At 36.8% G+C, this 15354-nt stretch overlaps 1 protein-coding gene across 15 annotated transcripts in view; it reads right to left on the bottom strand.

The window, feature by feature from the left end:
• Positions 1–1202: 1202 nt before the first annotated feature.
• The window catches only part of ARHGAP12 (Rho GTPase activating protein 12), a 76072-nt gene continuing 61920 nt past the window's right edge, over positions 1203–15354 (bottom strand). For 12 of the 15 annotated variants that reach the window (XM_017820272.1, XM_017820277.1, XM_017820279.1 and 9 more), the window contains 9 exons: positions 13924–14028; positions 13465–13563; positions 10852–10960; positions 9704–9823; positions 6753–6851; positions 4622–4699; positions 3643–3777; positions 3271–3373; positions 1203–2845 (listed from right to left, as the gene is read on the bottom strand). In XM_017820272.1, coding sequence (XP_017675761.1) covers positions 2671–2845; positions 3271–3373; positions 3643–3777; positions 4622–4699; positions 6753–6851; positions 9704–9823; positions 10852–10960; positions 13465–13563; positions 13924–14028 — 1023 coding nt within the window. In that variant the 3' untranslated portion in view covers positions 1203–2670. The remainder of the gene's footprint in view (positions 2846–3270; positions 3374–3642; positions 3778–4621; positions 4700–6752; positions 6852–9703; positions 9824–10851; positions 10961–13464; positions 13564–13923; positions 14029–15354) is intronic. The other 3 variants (XM_017820278.1, XM_017820283.1, XM_017820276.1) reach the window with 2 other exon arrangements.

Raw genomic sequence — 15354 nt, 5'->3', positions numbered from 1 at the left:
AAAACCAAATCTGATTTAGAGCCTAAACTGAGGAATATATAAAATTAACTATGTTTCATCTAATACAAATAGCTGTGTCTGTGCAAACCCCTGGTTTTGAATATTTAAAAGAATGCTAACTGCAGGAACAAGACAAGAACTTTCAAGCAGTAAAAAACTCCAGTGCAGTGATATTCACAGTTTTAAATTGGTCACAACAAATGTACCATCAAACTGGACTTCATCCCAAATGTTTTAAGTGTTTACCTACACCTCTTTCAATTAAAAAGAATACCCTCCCATCCCCAAACTAAAAATTAGAATATTAAGAACAGTGCATAAAACCATACTATATATTTGTAATAACAAAATGCTTTATTTGGGGGGAAAACAAGGAAAAGTGTGACATCCTCATTATCAAATTGCTTTAAAAAGGCATTCTTCCTTTGAAAAAGGTAACACTCGTACAGAAAAGGTGACCGGTGAACAAGCCCTCTCATTTAGCAGTGGGAATTCTTCCTTATTTTACAGCCAAAGTAAGGATTTGAACAACGTACAGCCACAGATTTCAACTTTGCTGGTATTTTCCAGTAGGCTGTGACATGGCAGCCACTCAGTACTGCTCCGGTGTGACGACACACCGTGGAGATGGGGCTTTCACAGCTCTCACACAGGTCGCTTTGCAACAAACCACAAGACTTCACCATTACCACAAGAAGACACTGAGAAAGCCACAGGGTAACTAATCTTCTCGTTTATCTCCAAAAACTTTTCATGCAAGCCCTATGCTCATGAAATTCTCGTACCACTCATCTGATTACGCCTCAGTGCGTCACCACACATCCCCTCTGCTGTAAGCCAGGACTGTGTGTGGAAGGTACACAGCAGATCAAAGGCTACTGACATACAATCACTTCCTCAACACAACTGCTTTCTGTACAGTAGGTTCCACGTTAGGATGTGTTTAAAGACTGTAAATTTATATCCATAAATTACTTCTGCCCTCTCTGAACCTTATGTTAGCATTTAAGTTGTTAAAGAAAGGGACTGGGAAGTTCCTAAAATTGTCAGGTTATAAAGCAGGCATTCATCTTTTAGTTCAGCGTGACACTGAACTAAATACATGACACCCATGGTATCCACCCATGCTAAGGGGTAAGATACATTGGTCTTGTTTAAAGGGGGTTCATGTTGTCTGAAGTGTGAATGGCAAACTCTAAAAGAACTATTGGTTTTCTTTATTCAGGTTAGACATAACAAATATGTCAGATACAGCAGTTAGTCTAGAAAAATACATTTAAAAAAATCTTCAGCAGACCATGCTCCCTGTAACAAAATCTTTCAAAACCAATTTTACAAATTATTCTACATTAATGTAAAAAGAAAATCTTAAATTTAGCATCATGGATTCCACCAAATATCTATCTATCTATCAAAACATGACTTTCACTATTTGTAGGTGTTAGAATTCATAATACATTTTTCTAATGTATCCTGTACATATTAAATAACCTAAAAGGCTCCTCTTGTAGTGCATTAACCATTTAGCAAGCACACTCAGTATTTCTCCAGTACCATTTGCATTACAGTTATTTGCCTGCAAATGTAATTAACATCTAAAAGTGCACACAGTTAGATCCCCTCCCTCCCCATAACCTGTTTCCCTGCTGAAACCCAGACATCCACTGGAAACATTATGCTACTGTAGCTAATCTACCCATGATTAGAAATGTGTGACTAAAGTGTTCTTAAACTATACAGGGACTGAATTATATACAAGAATCAAAAGGGCAGCTCATATTTACATCAAGAATGAACTTCCACTACCACAGCATTATACCATGAACTCAATACAGTGTTACAGTCAGTGTTTACTTAGGACTTCAGATTTAGATCAGTATAACACAAAACTTAGCTCAAGAAATACCCTGAAAAAATGAACATGTTTATTAAATATTACTTCTGTTATGCCATAAGCCATATCCATTGCTGGATATTCTTACAATTTCAGTGTTTGAAATAGTGTAATAGTGTGCTGCTCTATGAAGCAGCTAAGAACTTCCAGAAAGGTTGCTGGGGAAAAAAAGGAAACAAAGAGAAGCGGAAAAAAACCAACAGAAAAAGGGGGGAAAAGGAAAAAAAAAAACAGAAGGAAAAGGGGCAGCAGATACCAAGTGAAGCACTAGATTTGAATAACTAGACCAAACTGTTAGCGCAAGTCCAAGACAGGCACCACATGCAGAAACCCCTTGGAAAAGTGTCATAGAGATCTGAGTAGGTTGTAATACACAAGCTTAAGGTGTTTCTTCACTGAATTTTTCCATACTATTGGCAGGACTTTTCCCTACCAAGTGGAAGAATTTTGAGATTAAATTCCAGATTATCCAGTTTGAGATTAATGGCTTTACTCTCCAAGAACTCCAGTGTAAGAACCTATATTACATTTTTCCAATGCTACTTGAAAAAGGCAAACTATAAGCTTTTCAATTCACTTTTTACATTGAACTTCTCAAAGAAATCCAAAGTGTTGTCTTTAATTTGCATTAAAGTGGTCAAACATTTCTCCTGTTTCTTCCCCCCCCCAAAAGTGCAAAAAATGAGTTGCTGCTTGGTCCACAAACACAAAATAATTCCTTCTGATGGAGTACTGCTGCTAACTCATCACTTCCAGCTTCTACTTCAAGAAAAACGTCAGCGTCCAAAGATGGAATTCAATTCCAGTAGAATTAACTCTACGATCTGATTCTGGTATACTGTGTGGACTGCTATGTTACCAGTCTCTTTCTCTGGTTTTAATAAGGTTGGACCAAAAACTATCGCTATACTTTGATAGGTCATTCGGTTCTTTTCTCCATTTTCTACAACTCTGAAAGAGAAAAAAAATACACAAAAAGAGACTTATCAGTGTTAATAGGATGACAGAAAGAGACACAATCCAAAGCCAAAGACTAGTCATAGTATTTTGTAATGAGTAGTCTTGTTACCAGGACATGCAGCTGCTGTAATTTCCCTCTCTACAAAAGTTTTGTTTTGAAATGTTATTCCTGGTCCTCTCACAATCCCTCAAACATAAGGGCTTGGCAGTAAACATCACAACTATGAAGCATACTGTCTAAGGTCTATTTGGTGCTCTGCAAGCTCACATAAAAACAGACTGACATGTTGCTCATAACAAGTCCAATATAGGAAATAAAAATGCAGTGGAAACAGCCATCTAGTACTTTCAATCAGATTATTTAGCTTTAAGAGAGGGTCAGCAATATGAAGTCTTTCCTTCTATCTCTTACTTACCTCTTCAGGTGTCTAAAGAGTACCTGCATAGTGTCCTGATTTGGTTTTGGCAACTGTTTGATTAAATCTTTAACAGCAGGGACACGCTGCCTTGGCTCTTGCTCTGCAAAAGGATGAGGTATACAAACAAAAATTCAGTATTTTTGTTTAAAACTTTGGCATAAAATTTAACAGGCTGGGACTAAAAGCCATGGTTTGAAGTGGCAATATGAGATAGGACACTGCCACCTCCCGACGGGCCCCTGCATTGCAGACAGGCAATTCCACGGTAGTTACCGCTGTTTATAATCAAAACATTATTTTATGTCCAAAATAATTAAAACAATTGAGCAGAACTCGTACAAACACCACATCCACATTTTTCAGACTTACTAATTGCATTGACAAAGTCATTGAAGTGATTGTAAGTGAACAGCGGCTCTGGCAATTCTCTGAAAAACATCTTTAAAGCTCCTGTGATGACATGAATATCTTCCCATTTACTGTCATTCAAGTCCAGTTTCTCATCTGAGAGAGAAAAATGAATAATTAGTGCTAATAATTTAACTATAAAAGCTTTTCTTTTTGTTTTAAATAAACTTAACTATTCTTTTGTACCTATTGCTTTTAAAGCAGTGAAGACTTGCTCCACTTCAGCCCCTTTTGTAACCCATGCTGGGATATAGAGCTGTGGCAGCATAAAAAGGGATACAAAACCTCAATCGCTACAGGCAGAGATGGCTAAACTCTGCCTACTGCACTACATGCAGCTCCCCGACACTGAGGGCATTTTCCAGAAGGGAACAGGAGTTGCTGACATAACACAAATTTTTTTCTTGTCAATTAGGAAATGAGAGGTCAGATTGTGGATGGGCTACTGTCCCCTTCCTAGTTGCACCGAACAAAACACTATGATTTTGCCAGATGAAAGGGTTTTCTACACAGAGCATGGTGAAGAGGAGTTAAGCCCCTCCACACTAAAAGGCAGTAGCAAATCTTACTAAAAAAAACCCATTAACTTACAATTTTAATGCTAGTGGAAGGTTAACATGCTTGCTGTTTTTCCATAAGGTATGGAGTTATTTTGCCTGAAATAATCCCCTCTCCTCAAATTCTATTACCACCTTTCTTTAGAATTCTGTTCTAGTTATGCCTCTATGCTCCACATGAGACCAAGCCTCCAGGCTATTGGGTTTTTCAAGTGGTGAATATTACATACTCAGTTCCACAATTTTGAAGTAACTTTACTTTGAAGATGGCAGTAATTTCTTATGATATACTACAGTTATAGAGAAAATTTTTTCCTGAGCTTTCTATGAATTTCAACCATCTGAAAATATATGCAATTGTAATGTAGTTGGAAGAAGCTTACCATGGTTGACTGCAAATCTTAGCTTCTGTATCACTGCAAGATTGCCACTAACTCTGTATAAGCCATCAATATCTAATCCTGAAACAAAGAGATAAATCCATTTTAATACCTCACACATATTTGAATTCTGAAATCATTAGGCTGCTTCTTTATAGGTCTACTCAGCAAAATTAAAAACAAAAGAAACCCACCTTGTAACAAAGAGGGGGGGGAAGTTAAACTAGTTTTTTTTGATGGGCAGGGTTTACAAGAAGAGGTTTAATTTGCTGACACAGGTTTGGTAGGGCCAAGTTCAAAGTGGTCTCTAGAACTTCCTATGCAAGCAGAAATGAGGCAACAGCTCCAAGTTTCCCCAGTGAGACTCATTATGTCTTGTTTAAGATGCTCTTGGTGGGTGGGCAGAGAATACACGGGAGTCCAACATGCAAGAATCAAGTATTTTGTGGAAACAATGTTCAATTTTTTAACGTATGGTTAAGAAATCCAATCAAATCATGCATAGAGAGCATCTCAAAGTTGTCAAGTGACCAGGTTTGCATAGAGAAGGAATGCTGTGCATGCACAGAGCCACCCAATAGCCTACAACACTAAAATGGGTAGCCCTTGCCTTAAAGGATTGCACACTCAACCGGAAAAGAAGAAAACTGTGTCTCTGTGGTTGTTACTGCAGTTACTCAGCAGTGATTAGGAGGTAAGGAATTTATTTAAAGAGTCACTTGAATGCAGCATGTGAGTCAGTGCCACTGAGCAGGTGAGTGTTGCCAGAATACCTGCAAGTCCCTGTAGCTCCTCACGGAGTTGTCTGATGCAACAGAGCACAGTTACCAGCACCATCTGACATATCCCTTTTCCCCATAATCCACTAGTCATTCCTTTACAGAAAGAACTGATTTGAAGTGTATTGGCAGTAGGAAGAAGAGTTGGAGAAATGGGGGGAAAAAAGCTGTTCATTTCTGTCAGCTTCCCCTCAGGTATTTAAAAAAGGAAAACTTCACTATCTTCACTGCAGTCCTGTCTTTAAAATAAAAAAGAAATAAAAAAAAAAAAGGAACAAAGAGAATAACCTCTTTCTTACAACCTGGAGATCACAGGTGGAATAAAACCTGCTGTCACAGGCAAGGTGGCAGTTTGTCAAACTGGAGTAAGGCAATGGAAGCACTTATTTTTCCCCTCCCAGGCCATAAGATAATAGCATTGAGAAAGAGGTCTACAGGTTGCAACAAAATCCCAAATGAAGTTTCCATGAAGATGCCTTAGAATTCACATGTATTCCCCCTGTAACACTTACCCTGATTCTCAAGAGAACGTTCTCAGATTAACGGACTGGAATATATCTGAATGATGATTATGGAGATGCCATAATCCCCTCTCAGTCATCTTTTCCAAGAGATAGGGCAATGACAACAGCAAGAAACAAGCAAGAAAACCAGCAGAGACTACAGCCATGTCAGGAGTCACAACCAACATATTTTCAACAAAGATTGAAGGTGTCCTTTACAGCAGACAACCCAGAATGTCACATGTAGCTTTCAAAGTTTTCTCAGTTATTAGGTAGGAGACACTTATTTGCAATGAAAGCAAAGAAAAATTGAGTCAATGTGTGGGCACTGATAATCTCCAGAATTGCATAAAATTTAGCAGTCGGTGTAACTGTCTGAAGGGCATCAAACTGATAGACTCATCTTCTGGCAGTCAGTGTGTACACAGAGCAGGAACACAACCTCTTCCGAGAAGTTTGTTTCAAGGAAGTTTTAATAGAAGTGATTGTTAGCATGTTTAAACCTTCAAAAAAATGAATGGTTGCATTTTGTTTCTCTCTTTTAATCTGAGAAGATTACTACTTCTTGTAATCCCTCTTTCCTTAGAGCCTTGCTGCCAGGAGGCTGCTCTGCCTTCTCATCAGCTTGAAATATACCGAAGCAGACCAGTTGCTCAGATATAAGATTTCTTTCCCTCTTCCCATTTTGAATTCCACCTATGTCCCCTTTCTTGAAAACCCAGTGCTAACTACAGATACAAGTTTCAGATTATTTTCCCCAAATAACTCTACAGCATTTTAAGATTAAAACATTCCAAATTAGGTAAGAGTGGTGAGCAAGAGAGATTTGAAAACAAAAAACTTCAACCATACCATGTTCCTCAACATGTTCAATGCACAGCTTCACGAACTTTGGCACCGTGCCGTTTTCTCTTTGACACAAGCTGGTGAGATTTGAACCAAAAACTTGATCTGGAACCAAGTAAAGAGACTGATTTACGGTGGAACAGGGATCAAGTGACAGAACTAGTTCAGGTTAAAACAAACCTCTACAAAGGGCAAAGACTACTGGATACAATTGTCATGGTATTGGAGTGGAAATAGGAAAGTTTTGAAAAGAGTTTGCAGCAGCTCCCAGCGAGAAAAAGCTCCCAGTAAGAAAGAGTGTCAGCAGTTACACAAATGTGAACCTCTGAATAAGGAACTTTTGCTACTGAAATCATTTTAACCCATCAGGTGGTACTTGTAAGAGTCATACAGTTAATAATATAATGAGTAATGCAATGGATTCAAACGTGTCCTGTTACACTCCATTCCTGTTCTGACTTCAAAATATATTTATTGTAATCTTTGTTAAAAATGTGAACAGAGATAATAAGTTTTAACTAGAGTGAAAGCTTTAGGTATTCCTTGGGGAAAAACCCTGTAAAATTTCTTTCACTGAACCTACTATTTAACACAGCAATATGTATCAATTTACTTTAATGTATAGTCTTCTAACACTTTTAAGTTCTGATATAGATTTGTAAAAAAACCTTAACAGAGCTCTGAATGGATACAAATGTGACCATGCATAGGCAACCTCTCTGCAAGGTCAGAATCTAAATATAGATATTTATGGTCAAAGATAAATTTGAGTCTTGTTTTCAAAACTACAGAATTCAGGGGGAGTGTTTTCTATCATAAACTGGAGCAAAATGAAATACAGCTTGGGCAGAGAAGAGAATCTTGCAATGTCTCTCTGAATTTCAGCAATGTTGATTCCTCTTATTTCAATTATGTTATCACCAAACCCTTTAATAGACCCATTTCTATGGCTTTCATAAAAGATGACCAAATAATAGACGGCCTCCTCTGTTCAGATGCATGAGACAGAGAAGCAAAGCTCACACTCTTAAAGGGAAGAAGGTTTTTGTTTGTTTGTTTTTTTAACCTGTTAAATAGGGTATGTAAGTGGCCATCTTCCCAGAATGAAGCATATCTTACTTCAGAGCTTCTGCAGAGACTGCTCTTGCATTTACATCATGCATAGTATCTACTTCATTTCCATTTTTCATGTTTAGTAATTTAAGTAGATTCATTAACAACTCTTGCATCTTGACAACTGCTTTGGGAAATCCAAACAGCACACCAAACCAACTATACAGTATGAAAATGGGCATTTAATGATATTATTAGCATATACATATAAGGCCAAACCACCTGGAGCCCTGCTGTAGCTACTCACGCAGCCAGCTGTATAAGCAGAATCAGTAGCAAAGGACTGAAAAAGTGCACACAGTAGAAAGCCAGGTTAGCATGCAGCTGTGGCAGGTAAAGCAGTGCAGATTAGGTAGCAGAAGAAAATAGTAGCATGTAACAAAGTAATTTGCTACAATTGCCTTTGACTTTATTAATTTCAACATACACAGGAATACTATTTTTTCTTCTTATCTCAAAAGTAACTTCTGTACTTTGGCTTTTCCATGTGACAAGAAACTTTAGCACAGTTGCTTCTCCACTTAGTGCATGCTGTTTCAAGTGGACTTTTCTTTCTAGAACTTTTCACTATTTTTTCTGCTCATATTGGGTTTGCCAAGCTTTCCATTTACTAAGCTTGTTCTGCAGCAGTCACAAAAGTACATTGGTCTTTTAAATAAAGACTTCTGTATTCTTCATTCATACAGCAAATGTAAAACTGTACAGTGCAGATTCAACTTTTAAAATTTACACCATGCTTTTAAATAAAAACAAACTCTTAATTCCTTAATGTCTTTATTAAAAATCCAATCATTAGCACGCACATGTACAAATTAAACTTGGCTTAGTGTTTACTGTTGCTAATGTCAAAAGTTACGTCACTGAGCCATGACATGAATACTAAGCTGTAAAGCAGAGTAATATGTCGAAGTCTGGGAATAATGCCTCCTTATCCCAAACAAAATTTCCATCATTTACAGTTATATTATATTTGCAGATACACAAATATATCAAACACCACATGCAACAGAAGCACACCTGTTAAAGTATGTAGTTAGGCAAATTACAGTAGGATTTGGTCTGGTATTTGCCTACCCATATGCTATTTTGACCCTAGTAGAGCACCATCTACAAGTCCTGCTAAAGCATACAAATAAATAAATAAATGAAGTTTTACAGTGAATACCAAGTCAATAATTTACACAAACAAATCAACTTAAACCTGTGCAAATACTGTTCTCTGAAAGTTTCTACAAGCGTGACAAAAGGAAATCAATTCTTTCATAACTTTCACTCAAGAGTATCTGTAAGATCCATTGTTTGTGAAACAAAACAATGTATACATTCAAAAAAAGTTATGGGAAAAATGTTTTAAGTTAGGATTCCTTTAACCTTGTCCTGGTTTGCCTAAATATCTCATTTCTTATGAGATGGCACAATTGTCTGGTTCCACACAGACTAAAACACCCTTGTGAAACAGGTGAGCACATGCACCCAGCTTTGTACCCAAAGGGCTTTTCTTTCCCTTATATGCACAGCTCAGAAGAGTGAAATGCAGTGCTTCTTAGCTAGAGTGTCCAAGTCCAAATGGGCTCCTAGGCCCTCAAGTTTCACTGCAGTTTTGCCAGCAGTGAGCTGAAGGAGAGCTCACTGCTCATAAACCCCTGTGCAGTTTAATGGCTCGTAGCAGCGCTCAAGAAGTACAACAGTCAATCACCAGTTCCACTATACATCCAAGACTTTTGTTAAACAAACTATACACATGTATTTTACTCTGGAACTAGACCATTTTAACCCCCATTTTACACACGAACTACAAAACTCAGCTTTCCAAATTATTTCCTCTGTTAAAAAGGTTCATTTACCCTTAATGTAGCCTTTTTCACGGACGGCTTGTAACGTAGGGCGCCGTGTAAGAAACTTCTTGAGCTTCGTTTTGGTCTTTTTCTGATCTGTGGAATCTATATTGCTAGGTGCTTTCACTGCTGAAAAGACAAACACATTTAGCATTACTAGCCACAGAACCAACACTGCATTTATCAGCCAAGAAACCAACATTACAAAAAAAAAAAAAAAAAAAAAAAAAAAAAAAAAAAAAAAAAAAAAAAAAAAAAAAAAAAGAATTAAGTTCCAAGATATGTAAAAAATCTATTCAAATTTGCAATGTATCCACAATTTTTACCTTAACTTTTTGGAACTCCTTGTAAATAGCATCCAGTTTTCAAACCACTAAGACAACCCTGCCACGAAAAACCTGCAAAGCCAACTAAATGGTAGCCTACATAAGGAATCGATGTGGGATTTTAAAAATACAGCTATGTTTGCAAACCTGTCTTGCGTCTCACTAGGTTAGCTATTTTTGAAAGAAATAAATATTTTCTTGAAAATTACATGTAAGACCTGGAAAAAAAACCAGTCTGCCTGATTAATTTTTCTGTGCACAGGAAGTTAATTTCTGCATTTTAAAGAAATTTAGCTCCAAAATTCTGAAGTTGTAATTAAAAATGATTAGTTTCTCTAAATCAGCCAATACATCATTACTAACTTAGTGAAATTGCAGTTTAAGCTAACAGTGCAAATATTTATAGATGCTGTACCCCAGATAAAAATCAAGTAAAACTATTATAATCAGTAGATCAACAAAAGAATTCTTATTCAAAACTATTTATAAAAGTCAGATAAAACAAACACCTAATTACTTCTGTGCATTTGACACCACCTCAAAAATAATTCATTTCACCACCACTTATTTTACCATTTTTAATATGTGATACAGTAGAAGATAAAGACATTTCACACTTTTTTTAAAAAATTTGATCAATAAATCATGGAAGAAAATTTACCAAATGGCATTAGGATGCAGAATGAACTACATAAAAATCTGTTTCCAAACTTGAGTAGTTTCATTTTTATCTGTCCTTTTGAATTCTTCCCTATTTACACGTAATAATGAAGATGCAGAAAATGGAAACTGGCACTGCTAGAAAAAATGAATGGAAAAATTTCAACTCACAACGAAGTTTCTTAGAGTCTTTATTCTCCTTCTCTTTCTCTTTGTCTTGTTTTTCCACCCCAGGAGAATCTGGTACCTCATCTTCTAATGGTTCATCAGGCTCTATTACCTATTAGATTTAAGATACAGAGTGATCAGTTTGCCAGTTCACAGAATATAGCATTAACACACAGGTTTCCTGTAGACAGTTCTACAATACATAATTTTTCCTCCCATAATGATATTCAGTTGGTTCTTTCCTGAACTCTAGGTGTTAAATGTCTCTTCAGAGATGATACCATTTCTGGCAGAGTGAATTACTTCGAGAAACACTGTTTCATCATAAGACTCAATAAAGAAAGTTTTGCTGGACACTGAACAAAGTACAACCAGCCCTTCACGATAACACTTCATTACATCAACCAATAAACAATAAAAATTATTTTTGGTTAGGTTTATTTTCCAAATCCAATAGATAAACATCAGCTATTTAATGGTATGCTATAAAAATGCCTGACTGATAAGAGTTGAACACTTCTAGAGCATTTACCTAATTTCTTATCTCTGTAAGTAAAATTTTCTTTATAGAAATTAGGGCTACCAATTGGAAAATTTCACTACCATCAAAACATACACTGAATTCACTCTGAAAAACTAAATGTACCCCTGCCTAAAATTCTTGTCCTGTGTTACTGCTATCTCAGCATATTCTCATTCAACACTGTCAAGTGAAAATGTAGATCACATTGAAGTGTGGAGGTGAGTAATCTGTACATCTGCAGCCTCATACCTATGCTATGTGCATGACTGCACATCAGAAGGGAAAAGAAACTTCCTCGGGTTTCAGGACAACATATTCCCTTTCAAAACCACATTTTTCCTTACTTCACTTCTACTGAAGTGAACTAGACTGCCTACACAGTTACCAAAATCTGACCATAAGGACCTTTTAAAAATAAGACAGTTGTGTGCTCCAGAGCATTCAGTGAGTAGCAGCATGACTTCACTAAGTTGCATTTTAACTCAAAGGGCAGGTGTTGGCTTTAAACACCTTCATTTCTTGTTCCTTTTTGAAAACTTTGGATAGCCTTTTTACACAAAGACCAATTTATTCAACTGCCCAATTCATGTCCCCAAGGATCCTCCGCCATTCCTCATGAGGCCTCAAAGCTCTTTAGGATTCACACATTTTAAACCTAGTAACTGCTCTGGGAAAAAAAAAATCACCTGGAATCTAATTTGTATTATGTAACAAATCTAATCTAATAACTTGGAAATTTCTGTATGCAAAAAAGAGCTGTCACATCCTTTGTAGGCAGTTATTCCTCTTGCACAGCATACTGCCACAACAGCAAAGGAGCAAAGAGAACAGAATCTCATCTGCCCCTTCTTTTGTGGAAGATCTCATCACACTAGGAACTAGTGCCTTGATCATGGGAAAAATATTCACAGCTACTATTACCATAAGCTTTCCAAAATTAAAAGCTGGCTTTAGATCTGATGGATATTTGTACCCAAAGCTTCAGTGCTCCAAGTTATCAGGTAGTCTGATGTACTTTAACTTATGCCCTGTTATCTTGGGTCTCTTGGTTACCAGCTCCCAGCAGTAATAATACATCACCATTTCTTCCAGAGTGCTGATAAACTCTTCTTATTCCACTATCACTTCCTCAACCTAACATGTAGTATCTCACTCACATCTCAGCATATCTCAGCCTTTTCATCTCCATTCGCATTTAAGCAGGAAAGAAGTGGCCTCAGTGGTGTTACACAGGCCAGAAGGAAGGTTGTCGCTGAGTCACTGCCTTGCCTGGCTATTAAGGGGTCATGACATTTTCATACCACGAGAAAGCAGATTAGAAGTCTAAACCATGAGCACTCGGAAAGAAACTGAACTACTCATATTAGCCTACTGTGTTTTGGTGGAAAACAGCCATATGTGAAAAACATCAGAGCCAAGAGAAATGAAGGCCACTGAGTGGCATTGAAAGCAACATAAAACGGAGATAATGGGCAGCAGCCAAACTGTAACTATTAAAAAATAAGAATACATATGAAGTAAAACTTGGTATGAGAGGAATTTTTTCCCAAAATCTCCTCCAACTCCTTCTGAATTAAAAAAAATGTTCTTCTTATTTGGCAATATCTAGATCAAATGCTCAAGCATTTTCTGATATTTAAGTAGTTAGCACTATGCTGTCAGACAGGAAGAGATAATACAGTATTTTGCCAGGGCTTTTAATTTGCACTTTAGTGCAGCCTTACTAAGTGAACAGCACTATCAAATGAGGACAAGTGTGTCACGAAGCATTCCCTCAGCCATCCTCCCTGCTTCATTCCCTCTCTGTCAGAACCTTTCAGGTCACTGAGACAGACAAGTGTTTGGCCACAAAAGCAAGTTCATTTCTGAGATGGAGGTCAGCCCACACTTTCTCTTTCTTAATCCAGTGGACCATCGTTCTTCCTCTGCCACTATTAATTATATTTCACTTGTCACCATATCCTCAAACTCCTGCTCACTCTCAAGAAGATCAGTAAATGAAGATGTACATGGAGCATCAGAAGTTGTTACATCAATCAGTTTACTAAATAATATTACCTTGAAAATAGAGCCTTCATGACTCAAATACATACCTGATTATTGATGGTATAGTTAAGAACCTTATACCATTCATTAATAAAGCCGTCATTATCAGATTGAATTAAGAGCTCAGTTCCTTGCCGGGTTTTTAGCTTTAAAGAAATAAAAACAGATACCATTAGAATTAATAAACACACTACAATTCAAAAGTGAAATTATCCAAATCAAATTAAACTTCTCCCTGGCATAACTTAGATAATACATAGCCACTCAAGAACACTTACCAGTGAAAACAGTAAATAACAATCTGCTTAAAATTGAAAAGCATATCCCATATAGAAATATTTAAAATGGACGTTTCTTGCAGGTACTAAAGATACCATATACATTTAAGCTGGTAGAAATGGATAAAAAAACCATTTTTTTTTGAGGTTTTGATTTTAATTTAGGAAAAACCTCTTACATCAATAATTGAAGTACATAGATTTCTTCATTTAAATGAAATAATTCACCTCAATAACATTCTTTTTGCTGGATTTGTCCTTTGAGGCCCAGTCAATCAACGCCCCTTTGAGATCCACTGTAAATTCTGGCTTAGACTGATTGACACCAAACTTCTGGAAAAAAACAGGAACAATGATGTCAAACTTAAAAACAAAGAAATTCCTTACAGGTACACAATCTGGCAATCCCCTAAATACAACATTGTTATTTACAGTCTATACAACTTACCCCAAATAGAGTACTTTGCCACAAATCCACAGGCATAATACCAGGAAAACAAAAAACCTTACACCGAACACCCTGTAAGCATATCTATTACAAGCTGCTCAAATTAAAGCCTTCAAAATTCCATAACTAAGTGCTGATCAGATTCCAGCAGAGCTTTTTTGCCTATCAGAAATGGTAGAAGTCCAAACAGCGTTTGATTGTAGCTTGATTTCAATCAAGATAGTCACAAGCTTTAAACAAAACTAGCTAATAAGTAACTGAACAAAAAAAACCCCAAATATTGTCACTTAATCAGTGGTTGTATATCAAACCAAAAATCAAACCAGACAGTGGGTTTGCTAGACAGAAATCACATCCCACCACACTGAAAGAGCACTATAAGTTTTTACATTTATCTATACATTTTTATTTATTTTTTTTTAAACATTTACACTCCAATGCTTTTATATTTTTCTGTAGTGCTTCCATTGCAATACTGAGGCATATCTTACCAAGTAAACAGAACTCACTGTCTAGCTACTAAACTAGCAAATAACCAAATAAACAGCAAATAACCAAAGCAATGAACAAAAAAACCCCTGAAACATTTAACCCACAAGTAACCCTTCAAAGAATTTGGAAGCAAACATCAGGGAGCTATTTTTACCTACTACTTTTACATCTATGTTAGCTATCTAAATTTTTTTAAATAAAGTACTTTCACTAGGATTTCAACATACACCACATAGCTTTGAAATGCAATTCCTGAAGGAAATCAATTCAGCGGCCCATACGAACAAAAAGCTTTAATTGTGAGTAAAATATGGATCAGGAAAAGCTGTAAGTCACTGAGTTATAGCACAGAAATTTAATGTTGTAGTTCCAGGGAAATCTTGTAGCATCTGCTCCATCAGAAAGGCTCTTTTCTATTCCTTTCAAAAGTCTTTGATGTGTGAATGCTGCTCCTGTGACAGCTCTGGGGGACCTAAGCCCCAGGACAAGCTCCTTGTTGCAAACACAAGCTTCCAGCCTGTACAAGAACAGCCATATCCAAGGGGAGAAAAAAAATGGTTCAGAAAACAGGACTAATCTGCTGCTTCTGATTAAATTCCCAGCATGGATGTTAATTAATGCTAATTGTGTTTTAGAAAGGCTGTTTACCAGTGAAAAATCTCCCTGCCTTGAGTCCTAAGGGCAATGAAGTGTTGAATGGAAAGTAGCATCTTAACTTC

Source organism: Lepidothrix coronata, unplaced genomic scaffold (assembly GCF_001604755.1).
Source record: "Lepidothrix coronata isolate B3197 unplaced genomic scaffold, Lepidothrix_coronata-1.0 Scaffold80, whole genome shotgun sequence".
Classification (NCBI taxonomy): Eukaryota; Metazoa; Chordata; class Aves; order Passeriformes; family Pipridae; genus Lepidothrix; species Lepidothrix coronata.
This window is presented reverse-complemented; position numbering and strand designations above follow the sequence as displayed.